The following is a 24,762-nucleotide window of genomic DNA, read 5'->3' as shown; positions in this document are numbered from 1 at the left end:
TCGTATTTTTATAAATATTTACTTTTAGTTTTAAAGTGTGTCGAGAGATGGCAGTGAATTTACTGGGGTTACAAAATTTACTATGACAGTACCGCTCTAGTATAAGTTACTCTATGCTTCTATCAAAATATACAGGTCAGCAAAGAGGATATAATATTATAGAACGGTACTGGCATAGTAAATTTTGTAACCACAGTAAATTCACTGCCATCTATCGACACACTTTAAAACTAAAAAAGAAGATTTATAATAATATGATAAAATGTATTTAAATATATATAAATGTTTTTTATTTTATTTGCATTAATTATTTTTATCATTTTGACCCATGTTATTTCACTGATATGCGCTAAAATTGTAAAATAACAAACTAAACCGTCAACGCCCTCTATACGAGAGTAGGCCAAAGGTAGTGGCGCCATCTGATCGAGAATCAAATTTTCGTGATTTTCGAGGCACGTTTTTTCCTTAGACTGTATCCATCTATTACGGAGTTATATCTATTACGTTTAGTTTTTTTCGTTTCATTTAGTGTAGTTATGTTGTTTTTGTAAACATCTCAATCTGTTCAGTACGGTTTTATTAATTTCGTTCTTTAACTTGACCTTTCATATATCAAATATCATCTGTCGATATCGATTCTATAATAATAGTACCTAACTGCTTTCCTTTGTTTACTGGACCAACAGGCACAAAATATCTCAATTAAACAGAGGACTTAGGAACTCTCTTCGTAATAAAGTTTTAATTGGCACTTTTGGGTATTACAGCATGGTTCTTAAGGGAAGACCTTGACCTGACATTTAATGTCTGTACCTATACTGCCTATGCGTTCCTGATCAAGATATAGGTTAAAGGGTAACAGCTAAATGTTTTACTGAAGCCACCCGGTGGTATTATATTCGGCCACATTTCATATAGACCAGGAACAGAATTCCATGACCAATCGCCTCCCGGGCAATAACTCGTATAGTGGTTAACCCTCGTGGACGTCAGCTGTCGCTCCATTAGTGGGTTGAGGCATGACGGCCACCGAAACACGTAAAAAAAATTAGTCATTGCCTCTCGTTTAATACTTTGTCAGATGATAGTTTAGAGTACTTTAGATCATATTGTGAATTAAAAAAATCATCAGCTGGTTGTATCGCGGTTGAACGACCGTCAGCTGGCACATAAACATGTAAAAAATAAGTGCCGTAACTCATTATGAAACTGCATGTATGTAGCGTTCTATCAGGCGTTTCAATAAACGCCTGCGTTTCCACGCATACTTTGCGGACATAAAATGGTAATAAGGTGCGTATCTTATCTATGTTCATGCTACTAGCTGACGGTCTTTCTACCGCGATACAACCGGCTGACGGTTTTTTAAATTCATAATAGCTTCTGAACTATCACCAGACAAAGTATCAATTGGGAGGCGATGACTGAATTTTTTTTTACATGTTCACGTGACCAGCTCACGGAGCCACCACCGCGATACAACCGGCTGACTATTTTTTAAATTCATAAACTATCATGTAACGAAGAATCAACCGGGAGGCGATGAGTGACGAAATTTTCGCCTGGCCCGCGGTCTAATATGGATTCGTGGCATTTAGAGTATTTTAGGTACCTACACTCACATAATTTTCTTTAGAATATAGGCATATTTTTTGTATAATATTGATACCTAATTATTTATGAAATAGGAGCTGAGACGTTGATAACAAGCTCATTATACTCGTATGTTTCCCTTTCAATTTTTCTGATCACGTTTCAGCTGTCAGCTGCCAGGCACTACTACTAAGTATAATGAGATATTTCTTTTTCCAAGCACCAATGCGTCTCTAGAAAACACTAGTTTATAAACGTAATGGGAAAAATATTGGCTTTGTTCAAAGCTGTATTGTTCCACTATAATGGAATGCCTCGCACTTTTCCCTGAGCAATCTACACGTGGCTTTATTCGATCGTTTCTTTTTTATAGTGTTTATTCGTAGTTATGTTAGGAGGGTGCCCCTCAGACTGTTGGATACGATTGGATTCTCTAGGGTTTTGTAATAATTCGCTATAGTTTGGCTTTTGCTAAAAACTTACTTGTTTCCGGGCCCGAAAAGTAAGAATTATTGAGAATGCACAAAACGGTCACATACCTTATCGTGTAAAAAATTTGTTATGTTATTTTGTAGTTTATTTATTAAGTATTAAATATAAATGTGTTGATTAATTGCATTGCAATAACACTCAACTACTATCCGTTGCTAGATCCAGATCCAATAAATCTTTCTTCTTAGAAAGACAAGATTTAGAGCCGGATTATACCTAATCATTACTGATGGAGGAGCATGCAATTTAAGGATGGTTTTTGTGTTATTGTCATAATATTCTACCATAATGAAATTCCTAGCACAATTCCCTGCACAATCAACATGCAGCCAGCAGCTTGTTTGTTTAGTTCGATCAAAGAGGATATAATAAGATAGAGCGGTACTGTCATAGTAAATTTTGTAACCACTGTAAATTCACTGCCATCTATCGACATACTTTAAAATTAAAAATGAAGATTTATAAAAATACGATAAAATGTATTTAAACATGGATAAATGATTTTTTTTATTTGCATTAATTATTTTTATATGATTTTGACCCATGTTGTTTCACTGATATGCGTTAAAATTATAAATAACAAACGAAACCGTCAACGCCCTCTATACGAGAGTAGGCCAAAACTAGTGGCGCCATCTGATCGAGAATCAAATTTTCGTGATTTTCGAGGCACGTTTTTTCCTTAGACTGTATCCATCTATTACGGAGTTATATCTATCTTTGATTCGATCCTCGAAGGCCCTCCTCAGGAAATGAAGCCGAGTAATAAACTTCGTTTTAACTTTCCTTCTTTCTTTGATTATTGTGTATTTGTGGACTTTGCAATTAGGTATGTCATAGAGGGTTACTGTCATAGTAAATTTTGTAGTCACAGTAAATTTACTGCCATCTATCGACACACGATTAAAACTAAAACTAAATAAAGGGTGGGCCAGTGATAAATTCTCATTTCTTCTCGACGTCTTTCGTTAAAATGCATTTATCATTGGCCCACCGTATATGTATAAATAATCAAAAAATATATATAGGTATATATAAATAATTGTTTTTGTATTTATTTTTATATAATTTTGACCCATGTTCTTTCACTGATATGAGTTAAAATTGTTCAATATCAAACGGGGTCGTCAACGCCATCTAGCCGAGAATAGGCCAAAGGTGGTAGCGCCATCTTTGCAAGAATGAAATTTTCTTGATTTCCGAGGCACGTTTTTTCCTTAGACGTTATTCATCTTATACGGAGTTACATAGGTCTTTGGTATGTTATACCTTAAGTCGTAAAACTATTATATAATCTGTGCCTTAAGCTTAGAATAAATTTAAAAGTTGAAAAATTACTGCCTTGGGTGAGACATGAACTTGCGGCCTCTGGAATTTATTCTAAGCTTAATAGCATCGTTCGCAGACGTTTCTGCTTGTTAAAAATTAATATGTCATACCTTTGTTTAAGAAAAAAAAAATACATATTTTATTAACTTCTTTTATCTGCCACTGGTGGCCTAGCGGTAAGAGCGTGCGACTTGCAATCCGGAGGTCGCGGGTTCAAACCCCGGCTCGTACCAATGAGTTTTTCGGAACTTACGTACGAAATATCATTTGATATTTACCAGTCGCTTTTCGGTGAAGGAAAACATCGTGAGGAAACCGGACTAATCCCAACAAGGCCTAGTTTCCCCTCTGGGTTGGAAGGTCAGATGGCAGTCGCTTTCGTAAAAGCTAGTGCCTACACCAATTCTTGGGATTAGTTGCCAAGCGGACCCCAGGCTCCCATGAGCCGTGGCAAAAATGCCGGGACAACGCGAGGAAGATGATGATTAACTTCTTTTATCTACTAATACTATCGTCAACACTATCCTTCTATTTTGAAATTTATGAAAAATAACTGGATGCTTTAGGGTTCGTAGTGTTCGTACCTATCGGTAGTTTAGGTTCGTACCTATCAGTAGATGTAAAGCATTCAGTTGTCTTGTCGTACGTACGTACGTGGTACGTACTCATGTACGTACCCACGTACTCGTAACATTTCAGAATTCTAGGTGAATATTTCACAATTTGTGTTTATAATTATCTTAGAAAAGGTTGTAAAAGAGATGACTTTCTAAGAATTGCAGGCATTGGCGAACGCTGATCGTATAGACCATTAACAAAGCAACTCGTATGTATAATGTATATTTCATGAATACAGAAAGGGTTTATCAAAGAACGCTCACTGTACCGCCGAAGGCAATTTACGACCTTGGGTTTGAGTTTAGACGTGGCCCATTTTAAGAACGTGAGGGCACATTTTCATGTTGAAATGTATTTGTAAGGTAATTCATTATGCAAATCTTAAAAGCTGGGCGTAAGGCGTAAGTTAAGCGTCTTTACTAACTTGAGACTTCTTTTGACCACATAAGTAAAGACTTATTTACTACTTAGGATACCCCTAAGTCACATCATTATAATAAAAATTGCGCGTGAAAATTCGTTTATGTCCCGAAGCGTCCAATTTAAATATCAAACCAAATATCAAATCATAAGTTCTACTTCATTGTCATTACTTAGATATTAACGACTGAAATCCATACACAATAGACATTTTATAGTACCTATAAGCTTAACCCATTCAGCGCTATTCACGACAAGTTGTCGTTTTTCCTCTACGAAGCATTTTCGCTACATACCGGGAAACCCATGTTATCGGCTGCGACGTAGCGCTACGACCGTAGGTCAGCGGTGAATGTTCGCGTCTTTCCTGTAGACATCGCAAAGCTAAGGGAATCTAAATTTAAACTAAAGCAATTTTTTACACTTACAGTAGGCGGGGCAGTAAAAGTCAATCCGACCCATTTCGTACATACCTTGTCACAGTGACAATGAATATGAAAGTACAAAATGGGTAGGATATTAAATTAAATAATTTGATTGTACTTGAGACTCAAATAAGAAAAACAGGATGTATATGTTCCAGAGTCGTTAAGTTATTGTATTGTCTACAGAAGTAACCTTTTTCTAAAATGTGTTTGACCCAGGTATAACCTACAATTTAAGTAGGTACCTAACCTGTTTACTTATATGTATGTCTTCGGGTAAACACGTACTTTTGTCATAATCATAAACCTTAGACCATATCGTACATATGTGTAAAATACTTAAAGTAAATATCGCGCCAGTAACGCGTGTATACCTAATATTGCTTTCAGACTAAGCCGGGTATCGTTGGGGAGCTTGAAAAGCCACGCTCGACGGGAGAGTAAAAGCTTGTCCGTGCTTACAATGGAAACACTATGCGATACTTTGTTTGTACCGGGATTAGGCTGTGTATGCAGAAACTTGTTACTACGAAACATTGAGTTGCTATCGAAAATTCTCATTATTATAGCTGCTAGGTGATAATGAATCTCGGCGATACTGTTGGTGGATACTTCGATAGAGTTTATAAACTCTTATAGATGTCATTAAGGAAAGCGTGGCAATGCCCTCAATTGGCGGAGGCTGAAGGCCGGAGGACTACTTATAAAAAGAAACAAATCAAAATATTTTAAATAATTTGATTTGTTGACAAAGTTGTTCAAAAGAGTTTATTAATATTTATTTATTTAATACATGGGCGTATTAGCATTAACACAGAGTAATTTCGTCATAAAATTGTAAGTTCTATATCTTTTTACCACGACACGACATTACCAAGTGGTCATGAGTATTAGATAATTAAAATCTTAACGGGCTACATTTACCTAAAAATGTTGCCGAAAAATGAAATCTCATTTGAAATTCTGCGCAAGATTTAATGCGTTTAAAATTAGTTCATCGTTTGTGGGATTAAGTACGTGATAGCAGGAGTGTCATTCTCATTGCTAACGTATCAAAAGTGAAATTAAAAGTTTAAGTGATCCAGTAATCTAAGTGTGTTTTGATTACACAACTTAGTTACTGATTTGCTGGCGAAAGTTTTAAAATTGCAGTTTCACTAAAACTCAATTATAGTAATAAGTAACTCAAAGCTTACTGCCAAAAACAATTATTAATTTATACAATAAAAGCCTTATTATGGCTGACTATATAAACAAATTACCACCTGTCGTTGGCCTATAAGCGCTAAATACATCACAATGAAAGTGATTAGTACTAAGTATTAGCCACTAAGCTCATGTAAAACCAACAACTATTCACGTTCTTCTAAACAAAGTACCAACCCAATCGATGGCTCAGTTTAGTCAACATTTACCTAACCTATTTTTGGCTAGCATGTGTCATCGGTACCATCTCATACATTATGTACGTACCTCCTATATGTAAGCGACTTGGGAAAACCGAAAGATGTTACTGAATTTAAATAAAAAGTTACTTCAACGGGTTGTTTATAGAAATTATTGAATAGGCTTAACGTTATTTATTTATTTATTTTTATTTATTTAAACCTTTGGCAAACAAACAGGCAAATACAACACACATAGTAAATTCAGAATCTCTTCTTCTTCTTCTTCTTCTTCTTATCAGCCTTCTATCGCCCACTGCTGAGCATAGGCCTCTCCTCGCGTACGCCACTTATCCCGGTCCTGAGCCAATCTCATCCAGAAGTGACCCGCAGTCTTCCGAATGTCGTCCACCCAACGAGCCAACGGACGCCAGGCACTCCTTTCGTCTGAAAGCGGCCACCATTCCGTTAACATTTTGGCCCACCTGCCATCACTCTGTCTGGCAACATGTCCCGCCCAGCTCCATTTAAGTTTGGTAATGACGTATCCGACGTCTTGCACTTTGGTGCGGCGTCGGATCTCGGCATTCCTCACTCGGTCTTGAAGTTTGATGCCGAGCATGGCGCGCTCCATGGCTCTCTGTGCCACTCGGATTTTATGCACAGCCTCCTTAGTGAGCGTCCATGTCTCGGCACCGTAGGTCATGGTGGGCACAGAAATTCAGAATACACATTCACAAGCCACACAGTTTCCACGAATGAATAAATACATCTCTGTTGCTCAGAATTAACATTATACATTAAGTAACATTTTAAACATGCTTTTTAACTTGACATAGGGAGAGAGAGAATATAATATTTTAAATATTAAGTATTGTGAATAGTTGAGTGTATAATCTGTGACGGCTTCCTAGCCTATAATAGTCGGTAGTGACCCTTCCTACGAAGCAGGAGGTCCCGGGTTCAAATCCTGGTAAGGGCATTTTATTTGTTTGTTCATCGCAACTATTTACCGTAAGTACCGGGATGAAGAGGACAACCATATAAGGGAACCAGAATTATTGTTGCTCTGCTTCAAGCTTCAGCTTTTGTATAATACGAACCCTTCATTCCCAGGCCAATATATTAACCTCTAGTGGCCGCCAAGGCAAATTGGCAGTCAAATTTGAATCAATCTTATTATAAGAGTGAGTGAAACCGTATAGGTACTGATCTAAATTTTTTGAAATATGTCTCACGATAGTTTAAGTTCGATCAATGTTATTCGAATAATTTTTGGCAAAAATTTCATTTTTGGTACAAGCAATTATCGCTTACTGTACTTTTCTTTCCACAAGCAACTAATATTCATCGAGACAATTCTAAAAAACCCAAACACAATTAGGTTGCGTTGTTTTATCATAGAGTTCCTATGGCTACCTCCATCGTCAGATCAGCTCGATGGTATAATAATATTGCATTGTCATCCGACTTACATATGTATGCAAATTTTCAGCTTCATTGGAAGTTAGGAAGTGGGTTGACCCTAATAAACATACATACAGTCATACATAGGTACATTGCAAGTTAATAAAAAGCTTGTAAAATAGAATAGGCTAGATGACAATTTTTTTAATGGTATCAATCGATCAGGTTTGTTTTTGGGATCTAATATCTATATGGGATCCACTGCATTAAAGCAATACAAAAGTCATAAATGATAGTCAAAGTCCGACAGTCATACTTAACTCGCGAAACGCTCCTAACAAAACGATAAGTTAACGTGAGGTCAAGGTAACAGAGAGCCCATCTTAAAGTATGGACAAAATTAGAAAATTGCGTTTTCTTCGGTGAAATAGTTCGTTTATGTATATAGTTGCCATATAATCTTGTTTTGGATAAAATGTAAGGAATTTACTTTTTTCCGTTATGGAAGAAAAAAAAGAACTTTAATTTAGAAACTTTCAGGTCTTGTATTTTTGTATTATTTCTATATACATATATTATTTTAATATACACATTATTGTGATAAATTGCTCATTTGCCATCTATTTTACTAGATTTTGTTATAAAATTCAATATGTGTCATCATCCTTACTAAATTTGTTTCGTTTTAAAATCGAACAAACAAAATGAAAGCAACTCTGTTCCATTTAATAATGATTTAAATTTTATAGGTAATTTGTACTAGTATTAAGATGGTGCGACGCTAAAGGTTAAGACGAAAGTGGAGGACCCGCGCGAAATCGCCTTTTCATACAAACGTAGACCTCATTTTCCTCTCTGGATATTAATATTATTGAAAATATTTTGACACAGTTTGTTGTATTAAGCTATGATACGTTTGATTTTTTTTAAATTTTATGTTTAAAAATGTTTTCCATAATGTCAATATCCAGAGAGGAAAATGGGGACTAAGTTTGTATGGAGAAATGGCCTTTTCCTCTTAAAAACAGACAAAGTAAGTAATAAAGCTTTTGCCAACACGTATGTAGTAGTAACATTGTCACCCATCCTAGCCGCAGGCGCTAAGGGCCAAATCAGGGTCTGCCCGGGCCCGTGTCCCTGGTGCCGCCCTTGACCTCCCACCCTAATCAATCATTATGTAAAAGCCGGCGTTTACGCGGGTCTGGGTACACAATAGGCGTAGGAATTTAAGAAACAAAATTTCAATTTAAAGGTTACCTAAATACCTAAAGTAGTATGCACACATACACATGGAAGAGTTAATTACTTCGTTCTTACACCCGAACTACATACAGTAGCGGAAAAAATAATCTATCATATTTTTTCAGGTACATTTGCATATTTATTTTGGTAATTTCTCAAAAACGGCTATATGAAATTTACAATATAGGGGCGTATTAAAAGGACAATTCCATCAAATTATGGTAATTTTTTTAAATAATTAGTTTGTCCGAGTTTTCGCGATAGGCCGTTGGGTGTTCAATTGTAAAGTATTGATTCGATTTAATTTTCAATTTCAAATAAGAAATTCAATACTTATAACATACATTAATTGGTGTGTATGAAGTCCCCAATCCGCATTGTGATAACGTGGCTGCCTATGTTGCCACGAGGAGTGGGAGGTAAGTATATATATGATCGTGATGATGATACAATCATTGTTTACAATTTACATGATATAGTCTAATTTCACGAATTTTCGAATGAATGCCCGCAAGAAAATAAATATTATAGATTTTTTGCCCCTACTGTAGCATTATACGACGCCATGCCGTGCCATGGATGGGGTATATATTTGTGGTACTAACGCAATATGCGGGGCCGCATAGCTACATCTACTTTAGCTGTCAAAATACCATCCCTTTTTGAAAAGCAAAATATTAGAGAATAGGTACTGTACAATCCACTTCCAAAGTGTAGATACTTTTGACGCGCAGACTACGCTTTTCTATTTTCTAATAGTTTTGAAGATTAAAAATTAAATATTCTTATGTGTGTTCTTGTTCAGTTTCATTTCCATGTCAATAAATATTGCCTACAATTTTTACACGTGGTGTCATTAGCTAATTGAATGCTATGATGCTATGCATATGAATACTTTACCAGGTAAAACGTTTTTTTTTGCCAAATCGTTTCAATTTTTGATTCATTCTTTTAAAATTAAATGACTTCAGTGGGACCACTTCGCCAGTGTCAAGGTACCTATTAGGAGCTTTAAATACGATTAAAATTGTACGGTTAGTACTAGACGATGCACGATGATTTTATTAGCTCTTGTAAAGCGATAGCTGGACTTTACAAGTAGCACGTGGACTACCATCCGTTGACTCCACAATGATGGTTAAACGCGTTTCAAGATTAATTCTCCATTGACTGCACACTTCACATTAATAGTTTACCGTATAATAAGCTATCGATATTACACTTTAAACAATGTTAATGAGCAAAAAACAAAGGTATTAGTCACGAGGCGCAACTATCAAGTAGATGGCGCTCGAAACGGAAGTCCTGATTTTCTTCGACTAATAGTAAAATGTTTGGTTTGGCGTGATAGATGACATAGAACAAGTTAACGGGAGTAGAAAACAAGTAGGTACCCATCGAAGAAGAAACTAAAGTTATTGATGCGAGGATATTTACTGACATGGAAACGAAACTGAACAAGAACATACCAAAGCATATGTTTCGAGTTCGTCCGAAACAATGTACTAAAAGTTTCTTTGTCGGTCTGAATTTTTAACTATCTTGGACAGAGTTGAGCTAAGTTGACGTAATCTTGCAAATAATTCCTTCTTCTTCTTCTTACCAATACCATATTACGAACTATTACGATGACTATTACGAAGAGTTTTTCAAAGAGGTTGGGAACCGTTTGCGAAATAAAGGCCTGGATCTCCGCTCCGGGTCAGTCATATATTTTGGGCACCTTTACGCCAGTGATGACGCGGGGCGGGATTTTTGACTGACTGCTTTCTTTTTGACTTGTGTTTGTGTGTGTGTTTTATATATATATATATAAATTTTATGTTAAGTAATGTAGTAATATGATAATGTTTAATGTGGTTTAATGATTTAATTTAATGTAATGTTTTAATTGTAATATCTTGTTACGAAGAGCCTTACCATATTAGAAGTTCGTGGAAATGTGAAAAATCCTCGACGACAATAGGGACAGTAGGTATATCGAGTTTCAAAAGGTTGGGTATTTCGGTGTAAAACCTATTCTGCTAAATAAAATGATTAAATACTTGAATTTTATAAATCTAGCGATATTAAACACAATTCTTGGAAGCGAGAAAATGCTTTTTCTCCGTAATTGGGCTTGTTTAGAACATCTGGATGTAAGTACTACCTATTACAAACGGGCAGTGATAAATTAAGGTGAGCTGTGATGGATAAAATAAATGATTAAACTTACAGAATATCTTATTTTAGTAGTAGTAATTAAGTAAATTACTTTTCACGTATTTCGTACGGGTAACTATACAATTTAATGTATAGGTAAATAAAAGTACAACAAAGATTGGCGTTATTCGTATAAGGGATTTGTTTCAGCTATTTTTAAGTAGAGTAGTTAAGATTTATTAATGCGTACCTAAATATCAAAAGTATATTTTAAGGGCTCATTAGTTCCTTTACCTTAGGTGACGCTATAGACTGGGAAGTATAAAGAGCAAACAACTCCGTGAAAGATATATTATTAAACTACGTTACCTAGGCATTTGTTATTCAAAAGTAGAAACAAAGTCGAGTCCGACCGTAACACTACCTTCATAATTCCACCTAGGGTAAAGGCACCAGTGCTCAGCCATGCACCAGTGGTCAGCCTTTCTTGCTTATTTTTGGCTGTCATTATCAAACCTTTTCTAATTTTCATGTCAAAAGTAGGTGATATTATAGATTGATAAACTATTAATTGAAAAATAGTTTAATTTTTAAGAGAATTGTCTAGCATGAACCACAACACTACTTTAAAAAAGTGCCGTCTTCTGACATGAATGATCATGTGATATGCGCCATTTTTTTTGGAGTGTCACATGGTATTTTGATAAGTCATTATCGGTCGAATTATGATATCCTGTTAAATGAATTTGGACTGCATCACATGATTAATACTTACTCTATCTGAAAAAAGTAAAAAATGAATATAAATCCATATAAAAGTAACATTTTTAAGGCGGCTGACTATTGGGAACTACTTTTTTGTATGAAATCCAATAGTCAGCCTCCCTTGGCTGACTACTGGGTTTATATCAGTAATTTTGAAAAGGTCGTAAACCCAGAAGTCAGCCGGGGGAGGCTGACCATAGGAATCAGAACTTTTTTTTATTTTCAAATTAAATCTAAGTCCTTAAGCCAAGCACCTTTAAATATTTACATTATTATGATTTAATTTGATTGAAACATTGACATCGCGGAACTCTGAACCCACTAATCAGCCGTTAAAATGGGATGGCTGGGCTCTGGGTACTTAAAGGCTGTATTGGTACACAGGGGGCTGGCTGATTACTGGCAAAAACGCACTTTTATTATATTTAATTAAATATTTCCAAAAGCAACATTAAAAAAGGTTTTATTCTTTACAAAAGTTTAAAGTATATGAAATTCTTGAACAGTAAAAACCTTAATAATTCTTATAGGTCAATTAGTAAGCAAATTAAACGATCTTGAACATAGAAATTTCGTAAAAAGGCTGACTGCTGGTGCCTTTACCCTATTCAGATTACTCCCAGTACTTGCCCTTGTAGCTTGTTGCCTAATCTTTAGGCCTAAGATACACTTGTAAGTTTTAATAAGTTTTACCAAAGTTTTACTTACGTAAGTAGGGACAAAGCTATTTGTTAGAATGAGATAATGATATTCATCTTTCATTCTGTAGTATAGCTTTGTCCGTACTTACGTAAGTAAAACTTACAAGTGTATCCTTAAGTAATCCCTCATAAAATTCGTAAGACGTAAATTTAGCGAAAACGTTTCCACCGTAAGCATCTTACATATACCCAAATATGTTTACGGGTAGATACATAGCAAAAGAGTTGCTTATTAGTTATACTTAGACAGATAAATTGGACGTTATTGAATCGAATAAGGTCGAAATATCCCTTATTTTGTTAGTAAGTTTCCTGGCTTGATTACACATAGAATATACGTCAAAAGGCACTTATTCGTTTGGGGAAAATGTCAGAATGTCACGTGGAGACTGGGGAAGTGGGAAATGGAGGCCTATTGTGTGAATATGGCTCGTCGACCGCTATAAGGGTCACTTGGGTAGGATGTTGCCGGCCTCTGATATTTCAGTGAAACGGCGTTTGTCGTCAGGCGCTAAACTGATGACTGATAGAATGTTATTTTTACCCCTTGTTATGTTATGTTGGATACCCCTGACACAAAAATTGTCTTGGTTTTACTCGAGCACATTACGAAGGGGCTATTTACATAGGCTATACGTATTTACAAAGGAAAATGCCATGAATAAATCACACGGGAACTAGATTATATTTAACAAGAACAGACTCCAACCAAAACCTTACTAAGTTCATAGAAAAAAATCACGAAAACGTGTCTAATTTCATTTCAAAGTGGTAGGAAAGAGCCAGTTTTCAAATAGGACAATAAATAGAGATCAGGGTCTGTGAATGCTTATTTGAACATCAAAATGTCTTAATCCGACACTAGACGCAAACCCCGGACATACGGCAACCCTATGCTACGACGAACGGTTCGTCGTAGCAGCCATTGGACGTTATTTGGTCGATAGGGGTTGCTCTTAATCAAATGGTCCCATTATTTACTTTTGTCCGTGTTCGAGTCACGAGTCACAACAACACAGGGCTGATTGTGTTCAGTTTTTGTTCGTGTAGGTAAGTTAATTACATTTTTACCAGGTTTCTGTGGGATTTTGTTATCGTTACAAAGTGGAAACTGAATTAGTGTTTTTTATTAACCTACTTGTTTGTAACGTTATTTTAGTATCGGAATATACCTACCTAAAACGGCTTATACCTGAATGATGATCCCAATGAAAGTTTATTTTTATATGAAGTGAGGAGCTGTCGCGTAAAATGTTTGTAGATATTTTTTGGAAGTTATGCACATTCATTTATTTAGTAAGTTATAAATAGTATGTATATTTAAAATATGTAAGACATTTTTTTGATTTGTATCTATTAATTTATTAAATAATGTTATGTAAATACCTAGTCAATGACGATCATAATATAAATTCATGTAGATTAGTCGAGCATAATTTATAATGTAATTTCATATTATGAGAATAAATATCTAACCTAATCTACCGCAAAAACATATTTTACGGTACATATATATGGTGCTACTTTCTCGCACTCGTGCATAAAAGAGCACTTTTCGTGTATATGTCGAAAGTTTAAAGGGTCATATTATGTACCTACTGTAAAACCTTGTACGATACACGTGCGAATAGGTAATTCGCAACTCGTGTCGATTTAAAACACTCCCTGCGGTCGTGTTTTAATTTAATGCCACTCGTTTCGAATTTCCTCTTTTCCGCACTTGTATTGTAAATAACTATTTTAATTATTGTATTAAGGGGAAATAAATATTAGTGGTAATTTTTCCATACAAACGTTCTCGACATTTTCCTCTCTGGATTTTGGCCCAAGGAAATATTTTTTTATATGAATTCAATATTACCAGTAGGTACTTGTGTCTGTGTGTTTTGCTTTTTTTATTTTCTTGTTTTTATAAGAACAAGGTTACTTCGATCATCGCTAAAACGGCCTAATAAATACGCCGTAAACAAACACCTATCATACAAAGTCGGCAACGATACCTAAATGCAAAAAAATCAAAACGGTCAATCACAGATAATTTCTTTCTCATTCCCAAAATTTCGTTACGATTGGTTCAGCTTCGGATGAGGAAAATGTCGAGAACGAAACCTCGATTTCCGAGATTTTTACGCAGGATTTTTCGCCTAAGCTGCAGTTGTCCTTATCGCACTAATTTTAGGAGCCGTCCCCGTCAGCGCGACGGACATATTTACCTAAAAATCTCAAATCTGAGAATGGGCTCAGCTGGTTTTTCCTCGAAGGGACCAACATTCGACGCAAGAGGTAGTCTGGGATATATTCCCTGGATAAAAATATGAACCCATAAGACTTATTTGAACTTTAAAAATATCAATAACTATCTTTACTAATACCTAATACGGGATCCCGTTGTTTGACATAATTATTGAAAGTCATAATCATAATGTACTGATTGTCAGATAATTAGTCATAATTCTGAAACCGTTAACTTTTTAGGATTTTCGTAAGCTTATCCTATAGGTAGTTTAGGTTAGGTTTGTTTTATGGCAATCCTGAAAAGTTACGCGTTTCTGAGAAAAACCAAATTGTGACTAACAAAAATGCGGACAAACAATAGGTACATTATGACTTTTATAACTTTAAGGGAAACAACAGTGACTCATCTAATACATATTAAAAATGTCAAACTATATCTGGCTGTCTCTCTGTTATCTCTTCACGCGATTTACATGAAATTTTGTATGCGTTTAAATAGTTTGAGTCCCGAGGCAGAACAGGATTGTTTTTATCACGGAAATCATCAATTCGTCATTCCACACAGACGAGATCGCGGGCAGAAACTGATATTTGATATGAGAAGGATTAAAAATCTTAAAAAACAAATAATTTAATTTTGAATAACCTAAAATGAATATAATCATATTTTATTTAAATTATTTAAATCTCTGTGGGGCTTTTTGCTTATTTCCTTTCCCAACAAACTTCTCAGCTTTTTGGTATTATTAGTATAATTAATTAATTTTTCAATTCGCTGTCAACTGAAAGCCGCCACTGGCTTTTAGCATTTACATTTAAATGAAATCGATTGCTGCGTTAATATTATAATAGGCGAAAGCACTAATTGTAATGAGGATCATTTTGATAACTCATTTAAGTTAGCTCTCGTGGGCTCAAACACAAAATGGTGACCTTTACTGGAATATAATCGTGTCATAAATATTGTCCTAGCTAATAATAGATAATGTCACCTTTGTGTCTGAAAATATTAAATAGGTATGTTTTTAGGGTTTCGTACCCAAAGGGTAAAAACGGGACCCTATTACTAAGACTCCACTGTCCGTCTGTCCGTCTTTCTGTCTGTCTGTCTGTCTGTCTTTTTGTCTGTTTCTCTGTTTGTCTGTTTGTTTGTTTGTCTATCTGTCTGTCCGTCTGTCTGTCACCAGGCCCTATTTCATCAACCGTGATAGCTAGACAGTTGAAATTTTCACAGATGATGTATTTCTGTTGCCGCTATAACAACAAATACTAAAAACAGAATAAAATAAATATTTAAGTGGCAGCCCCATACAACAAACGTGATTTTTTTGCCATTTTTTGCGTAATGGTATGGATCCCTTGTGCGTTACACTAGTTACCTGGGAGACGTTTGCTCGGTACGCGATACAACTACAAAACTTGAAGTTTAATCCAATTCGTAGCTTAATCCGCTTCGTCAGGCTTAAACTTCATGCGCCAGCAAATTGGATAAGATGAGTACCATCTCTGTAATAAAACTATGGCCTTTATTTAAGACGGATGTAACAGAAATAGGAAATTAAAAGGAACAAAATATGTGGTGCGCAGCGCGAAACTTGTGACGAATGACATGGCAGTGACATGGCCGTCGCGCGAGTTTTTACCTCTTGTCTCAATTACTCTGAAAATAAACTTGTGTTTAAAATGTTGCTTGTAAATTAATTAACCCTCGGTTAAATCACTAGCTATTTTCTTAAACTTAAATTATACTGCTATGGTATGCAGGATATCCACTGAAAATAAATGAAAATTAGACGTTCCCTTTTTTTTGTCAAGCCAACTTTAACCTTTTATTGTCGGCGTTGGAGTCTGCTTTTGCAAATGTAGCCAAGTTCAGGTGTGATTATTTTCATGGCATTTGCCCTTGATTAAAACGTGTAACAACTCATTATACAAAGTTTATTTTTGCGTTAGCCCCCTCTTAATGGATGTTTTGATTTATATTCTATATTAAACAAGGCAACAAGTTGAAAATTTAATTGATATTTATATTCTAAAAACTGGCTTTTTTGGGCGTCAGGTGAAAATAGCCCACAATATAAATCAATTGATACATTATTTATCAAAATTGGTCGATAGTTAGTTTCTTCTCCTTGCCTAATATGTATCTTGCACCGAATACAAGCATAAATACATAGACCGCTAAAATCATAACTACTATTTGCCTCTGCCATATGGGTACAAATAATTCGATCAAATATCGGGAGAATCCGTTACATTTATCGAATACCTACGACAATAAACCCTCTGTAAACGCGCCCTGAAATCTATAGATATATCGACACAGACACCAAGGCATGTGTAAAAGCTTATAAATCGCCTCGTGATTCGAATATATTATGGAATGTGTATAATGTGATTAACTGAGCGGTAAGTGCTGGGCATGGTCACTATAAAGCGCAGATTAAACAATATTGTACTGAAGTTTTGCAGATACGTCACTCAAGCAACAATAGGATCTATTTCAATTAAAAGTAGGTATATAAAAATACTTAACCGAGATGGCTATATTACATAATATCCGCTGACATTTATTATTTTTATTAATTACAACAATTATTTAACAATAACAATAAATTGGAAAGCCAAAGTTAATTATGAAGTTACGAAATGCTTCAAAAAAAAATGCTCGTAAAATTTGGCGACGAAGCAGTAATCAAAATTTATAAAATCGGGAATGGGTATTCTATATCCTTTCATTTACTTGAAGCGCTAGTTTTTAACTGAATTTTTTTCCGATCCTTATGATTATCACTGTAACTAAATACAAATACAATCAAGTCTTTACACAAAATATGTCATCTAAAATTATAATCCTTGTGTTAAACATAGACTTAATTATTTATAGGTATAGCTATAAATTATGTAGTGAAACAGTCCTACAAACGTGCCAGTGCATAGTTATAGAATAAGAGGAAGTTCAAGATGGAAACTTCCTCTTATCACAGAATACAATATAATAGTACTAGGTGTCGCGGAGATCGCGAAGTCTGTTATTGTGGTATGTATCCTATCTGTCACTCTTAGCGTACTTTTCACTGGTAACACTGGCGATCGAGGTCGGCCAGTGTTATAGGTGACGAGCAGAGCAAGATGGCGGGAGCGAGTGGAGACAAGTTGAGAAAGGTCGTCTGAATGCTGGTACGTAACACGTGGTGTCGTGAGTGCATTCAGGTACAGGAGACTCTTGGTAAGCGAAACATATCTATATTTTGTGATATATAGATATTGCAGTGACCTTGAATTAACGAGAGAGACTTGAGATATGCTTGAGATAGAGCTGAGTTAAAGAATCGTTATTCTTTGTTTGTAGCTCGAGTTTGAATGTAACAAGTGAGGTGGCTGGAGGTTATCGGTTTGAGTTACTGGAGGTTTCTTATGGAGGCTGATGGATGAGCTGTAGGGGTTGTTGTGGAGGCTCGTCGGGGACCACATGGTTCCCACCTCAGTACTCATCGCATGAGGTTGAGAAGAGTATACCTATGAAATGCGGGATGCACGATGAGTTCTCTTGTCGAGATTCAGTTGTGCCGTGCATCCACTGATACAAGCCACGGGACTTGGGGCCCTTCTAATCTCCCTGAGAGTGTTGAGGTTACATTCATAACAAGAGAATAAGAGATATGAGATTGAGAGTAGATGGAATTGTGCGCCCATCGAGTGTTGATTCCTGGTCAGTGCAATAGCTATTTTATACTGTGCTTTGTATTCGTAGAGATCCATGTAGCGAGGTTATCATTACATCCCCCTTGGAGTAAAACTCCGCTACACTAGGTACAGAAGATTCACTCCCTTACAAAACGCGACTACTACGCGCAAGGCGGCGCAAGCGCGTGCAGGCGTCCGTTCCATAGCGGTGTGCGGCAATTACTATGGCAAAACCTCAAAATTGAGGCAGCCGCAGGTACTTGTAGCGACGCGACGAAATCGCGGAGTGAGACTCGCCTGCTCTTATTCTATAACTAAGGATATTTTGAAAACTTTTTTGAGTTAAAAAATTTGTATATTTGGAAAACTTCCATCGGTACTTCTGAAAGCAGCTGAAAATGTCATGTATCTTCTACAGCAATGTGTAGTCTGTGGCTTTAGCTATTCCCTTTTGTTCATGGAAGGACTATCCGCAGTAAATGGGCCGGAGGCATCGCTTTTAACTAGATAAAAGACGACACTGAACAAGGTTGTCTCTAGCTTTATGTGTATTGTGTATAAGTATTATTTTAAATTATAACATGTCATCTACTCTGTGTCCTTGATTATGGCCAGTTTAAGAGTCACAAGAACCCGCCGAAAAAAGCCGCTCCTATACAATCGACGCTCTCAATTTGAGCTCGACGCTCTACATGAAACTTGGCATGAACATTATTTACGTTTTTTATTATGGAAGATCACCCTGGACTTGAAACACCAATTGAATTCTGTGCTAACAAATATAACAACTTCGTCAGCCGACCACAATCTACAGGTTTCGTTTTAGATACATCAGCAATAAAAGTAAATGAAATAATTGGTGCCTATATCACTGTGAAACAAGACATATTGCGTTTAAATTTACCTATACTTAAGAGCAAGATATGGGTCACGATCTAGGGAAACATCCTTACAACACGACCCGTATTTATTGTTATTTAGTGTATCTTTAATAAAAACAAAATAAATTACATTAGAATGACGTAGAGACAGCCCTGACAGCGACACGTGGCGCGGTTTAATAATGTAATTTGGCCGTAATATTCAGCCGGCTTCGATTTATAGGATTTTCACTAACCGGCTCGACATGAACAGCGTTCCATTATTTTAGTTTATTAGGTAATATCTGGAATATTTCCATTTAAGCTCACTTAGTGAAAACACAGTTTAGACTCGCGGTGAACTCGATATATTTTAAACTTAATTGCACTAAATATGAGTACAAAATAGTATTAAAGTCTAAAACCATTATCTGTCAGTCAAAACGGAAAGACGTCATAATATTATATTTGGTAAGGTAACCTTATTAATAAATATAAAAGTTTTACCTATCACTGCTATCAGGCAAAAAACAGTTTGTGTTAGGTTTTTCATATTTGATTCAAGATTATAGTTAATTAACCAGACCTTTTGTCATTCTTCTCGCGAATCTCGTAAATAAGCAATATTTTTAGGTCTTATTAGGACTGAAAAAAATGCCGTAATTATAATTCCAACTTCAACAACTAACAATACTAATTTACATAAAGTCAATGCCACAAATCGGCCTAGTTATACCTTGCCTTGTTGAAAAGGATCTGACAATCCTTGCAAAGTTTAATAGCTTCTAATCGCGGGCTTTCTCCGGTCCCGATAACTTCTAATTAGTTTAATATTCAGACTCTAGTTTTACAACTGTTAGTTATTTGTTGTTTGGGAGTTCCAACATTGTTTGGTATGATACGATAATAGGAAAATGACGAGTTAATTTTATTTATCGCGAGATATTTCAGCGACAAGACATTTCAAGTATAATATTAATAATGTTATCTACAGCTAAGTATACTAGAAACTAGAGGCTTCTTTTTAGGGTTCTCCGTACCAAAACGGTACAAAAGGAACCCTTATGGTGCGACTCTGTCCGTCCGTCTGTCTGTCACATGGCCAAATATCTTGAGAACTACTTAAGCTATCGATTTGAAATTTGGGTGGGAATAGTCATGAACAACGCTAAGCCAGACACATTAAGTGTTATTTTATTATGTTTTGAGAGCATATGTTGAAGTGTAAGTACAAGATATGAAAGCATACGAGTGTGTAAAACAACAATCAGGCAACATTTTTTGTACATGAGCGTTTTCATAAAAAATATTGTAATTACTAGGCTAGCTGTGTTAATAATTTCACCCTGGCTAGCTGTGTTAATAATTTTCAAATTTCGAACTTCCGCTTATTCAGTCTGTTGATTTTCAAAATTTTGCGTAATAACACACTGCCATAGATATAATTATCTATAATAAATATGTATCTTTGTCCACAGCACTGCCCAGAAGCAGCACTAATATCCGCACGAGTACTATCCGCCGAGGGCGCGCCAGCCGTTCGTTCGGCCTCGGGAGTAGAGCGACGGCCCTCGGCCCCGCGACCGCCTCTGAACAAGCGAGGCTCCGGCTCCTTACTATCATCTTCACCACCACAACCAAGGTCAGTACTAACAGTATCACATAAGAAGAGTTCCCGTAGAGTAAGAGTATACTTAAGAGTCCCCGGCAAGCTCGGCCGAATTTCACCTTCCCATACAAACGTAGTTCCGCTCTCATTTTAAAACTACGTTTTGGATTGTAATGAAACTTTGCACATACAATGACATAAGTTATAGCTAGGTCTGAAATTAGTTTATATAGCTCCAGTTTATAAGACAAACGAACTAGAGCAGAAACAAGTTTTGTATGAAAAACTTAAATTCGCTGTATTTTTTTAACTATTATGGTATCTGAAGCTTAAACTAATTACAGACATAGATATATCTTATCCTATTGTAAGTACAAAGTTTCAGAGCAATCTAGCTAGTCGTTTCAAAATGAGAGCGGAACTACGTTTGTATGGAGAACCGAGCTTGCCGGAGACCCTTAACTAGCTCTTATGCCCGCCGAGGGTGCTCCGGCGGTTCGTTCGGCTTCTGGCGTAGAGCGACGGCCTTCGGCCCTGTGACCGCCTCTAAACAAGCGGGGCTCCGGATCCTTGCTTCCATTTTCACCACCACAACCAAGGTCAGTACCAATTGTACTTAGCTGTAATGTTTGCTAAGGTTGCAAAGGCAGTTCGCTTGGCCTCGGGTTTTATATAAACCCGCGTCAAGCCTGAAGAGTTCTGTTTATATACCAGTGAAACCAGAATTAATGCCGATCTAAAATAATCAAAGATAAATGTTCCATGGTATAAGCCACAAACACTACTAAATAGCATAGAGTAACTTATACTAGAGCGGTACTGTCATAGTAAATTTTGTAACCACAGTAAATTCACTGCCATCTGTCGACACACTTTAAAACTAAAAATGAAGATTTATAAAATACGATAGAATGTATTTCAATATAGATAAATGATTTTTTTTATTTGCATTAATTATTTTTATGATTTTGACCCATGTTCTTTCACTGATATGCGTTAAAATTGTTAAATAACAAACGAAACCGTCAACGCCATCTATACGACTGTAGGCCAAAACTAGTAGCGCCCTCTGAACGAGAATCAAATTTTCTTGATTTTCGAGGCACGTTTTTTCCTTAGACTGTATCCATCTATTACGGAGTTATATCTATCTTTGTAAATAGTAATCAATTGTAAAATGTAAGTTCGTACTGTAAGTTTTAGGATATTTAAAAAAAACGTGTCTTATTTTTAAATAAATGTTATAAATTTAACGCCAAATAAAAACGAAGTAATACATCGCAAACGGGCTTAACTTGGTCGTAAATCATCATCGCTTATTGCTACGACATCTTCCAATATTACGTTGCCGTGGCATTTTGTTTTTCTGCCATTCCCCGCGGCATTTATCCGATAGGATTTCCCGCCGGTAGTTACAGGGGAAATTAAATTTATCATCAAGGTACGGTAGCCACGATTAATTTAAACGTCATGCTTCAAGGTCGCTTCGTATTAAAGAAATTTAATTAAGAATTGTTTGAATATCTGCGATATTTTAGTAACGTAAATGCGGGAACATTGTTGGAAGGAATGTAAGGATTAAAGCCCAGAAAGGAAATCATATTGAGTTGATAACTTCCAATTAATATCGGATCTGTCAAAATCATAATCGTTTATTGTAGACATGGGACAGCACGCGCCAAGCATGATATCAAAAGTCATTGCGGTTGGCTAGTTCTGGAAACCTAGTACCTAGTGGTCGAGTAACAAAGTTGGAAGGGGTACGTGGTACCTACATTGCACCTGTTCCAATTATTCCCATGAGATATTTTTGGCAATATTTCAAAACCTAAAACATTTATTAAAATTACCTACCTTTATGTTAGCAAGCATTTTTTTGGAATTACTTTATAAGGTAAGGTATTTCTTGTTACCTCGGCAAAGTGATTACATTTTGCTATGTCACGATAATTTTGCTAAAAAAAGGATAAAGCTGCTTTCGTTTATAGCTATAGGCTTTTTTTATGATAAGACGACGATTTTAAAGATAAAGATAAAAGAGATTGTTGATAGACTTGATAGGCCTATACTTTTTCAAGTATTTACTTTATCAAGTATTTACTTTTTCAAGTTTCTTCATAATTCAGTGAATTCTTTCAGACCGCGCTCGAGGACCTTGCTTTGTGGAACTTTGTAAAGAATCTGCCCATTCCTTTTTAGTCTCCGGGCTTGTCTCTTGTTACTAATGGATAAAAATCTCGATATGACTATGTGTACGTTTGGACAATGTTAGTGGTATATTTTTACCAGAGTAAACTCTTTTATGAATACTTTATTGAGTACCTAGGTATATTTACTTTTAGAAATGGTATTATTATTTTCATGGTTTTTCTCCTTCTTTGTATTTACTTAGTATAAAACATTTCTGATTCAGATATTTTTTCAATATATTGCTTATTTTCTGATGCATGCATTTTTTTACAGTGGCATTCAGCAATTCTGACGAAGCTACTTATGTAACTGCCCTTAACTCCTTACATTTTCAATTCACACGTGTATCCATTATACTTGCGCTTGCAGCAAGTCAATTCAGCAATAGTAGCTATGAGCATAATGTACTGACTCAGGAGGCTTGGTATGGATCAGACTCAGTATAGCGGAGCTTTCAGGCCCATTTGGGTTTTAGGTAGGTATTCCATCTGTTTCCGATATGATACAAATTTGTCACTTCCGAAAGTGACTTTTCTTCAACCAAAAACGTCACTTTTGACACTGACAGATCAGTATTATATCGGAAACAGATCGAATAACTAAAACTCGAATTGGCCTGTATGGTTGCAAATAAACGAGGTGTATCTGAATAAGGTAGTGATGGAAAATTATAAACTTTAGGAAATAGTTTTTTTAGGAACTACCGGACTGATATTGAAAATCGAAGTCATTTTTTTTTCTATAATGTATAATCAATCAAGGTGGCTTGTTTCTGTTGCTTTTGGCTTGGCTGTACTTAGATACATAAAAAACCGGCCAAGTGTGAATCGGACTCGCGCACGAAGGGTTCCATACCATTTCGCAAAAAACGGCAAAAAAATCACGTTTGTTGTTACAGCGGCAACAGAAATACATCCTCTGTGAAAATTTAAACTGTCTAGCTATCACGGTTCATGAGATACAGCCTGCTGCCAGACGGACAGACGGACAGGCCGGACAGCGAAGTCTTAGTAATAGGGTTAGGGTCCCGTTTTTACCCTTTGGGTACCGAACCCTAAAAAGACCAAAAGCATCTAGAAATCATTTTGAACACCTCGCCTGCTTAGCCTGCTTATGTTATTATTAATTATCGGTATGTTACGTTTGCACACATGTACCTAACATAACCGCAACAATGTTTTGTCTAACGCTAACGTATTTCCTTGAAGCTGTTATTAAATAATATAAGGTATAAGTACCTATCCTTGAAAAGGGATCAAAAGCACCCGCATCCGTTAAGTATCTCATTCGCGCTTCAAATTATTACTTTTAAAGCCTCGTTTAAGGGCAGGGCGTTATTACATCCTGTTCAAGTATATAAAGGGTTTAAATGTAGGGGAAGAGTGACATGTAGGAGCCAGGTTTTGAAAGAGTCAGTATTGGGAACGGAAGGTGTTTTGTGCGAGCTTTTTTGTGACAACACAAATTTTCTGTCACTTACAAACATTTGATTTATGCCAAACTACGGAAATAGTGCAAATGGCTCTTTCAAAATCTAGCAACATCATGCCACTTCTCCCCTGCATACTTAATAGTAGAATCAACATGTTTCATGGCTCTGACATCAAGCGGATACTTAGGACGAAACAAACGTTTTGGGTCCTTGTGAAATAATGACAC

The 24,762-nt window shown here is 36.0% G+C and overlaps 1 protein-coding gene across 2 annotated transcripts in view; it reads left to right on the top strand.

Annotated features, from left to right (window-relative positions):
• The window catches only part of LOC134750233 (small G protein signaling modulator 2-like), an 88,400-nt gene that overhangs the window by 27,410 nt on the left and 36,228 nt on the right, over positions 1 to 24,762 (top strand). For both annotated transcript variants that reach the window (XM_063685379.1, XM_063685380.1), the window contains exon 4: positions 20,783 to 20,946. In XM_063685379.1, coding sequence (XP_063541449.1) covers positions 20,783 to 20,946 — 164 coding nt within the window. The remainder of the gene's footprint in view (positions 1 to 20,782; positions 20,947 to 24,762) is intronic.

This window comes from Cydia strobilella, chromosome 19, assembly GCF_947568885.1.
Source record: "Cydia strobilella chromosome 19, ilCydStro3.1, whole genome shotgun sequence".
Classification (NCBI taxonomy): Eukaryota; Metazoa; Arthropoda; class Insecta; order Lepidoptera; family Tortricidae; genus Cydia; species Cydia strobilella.
Note: the sequence above shows the minus strand (reverse complement) of the source record. Positions and strands in the feature narration are given on the sequence as shown.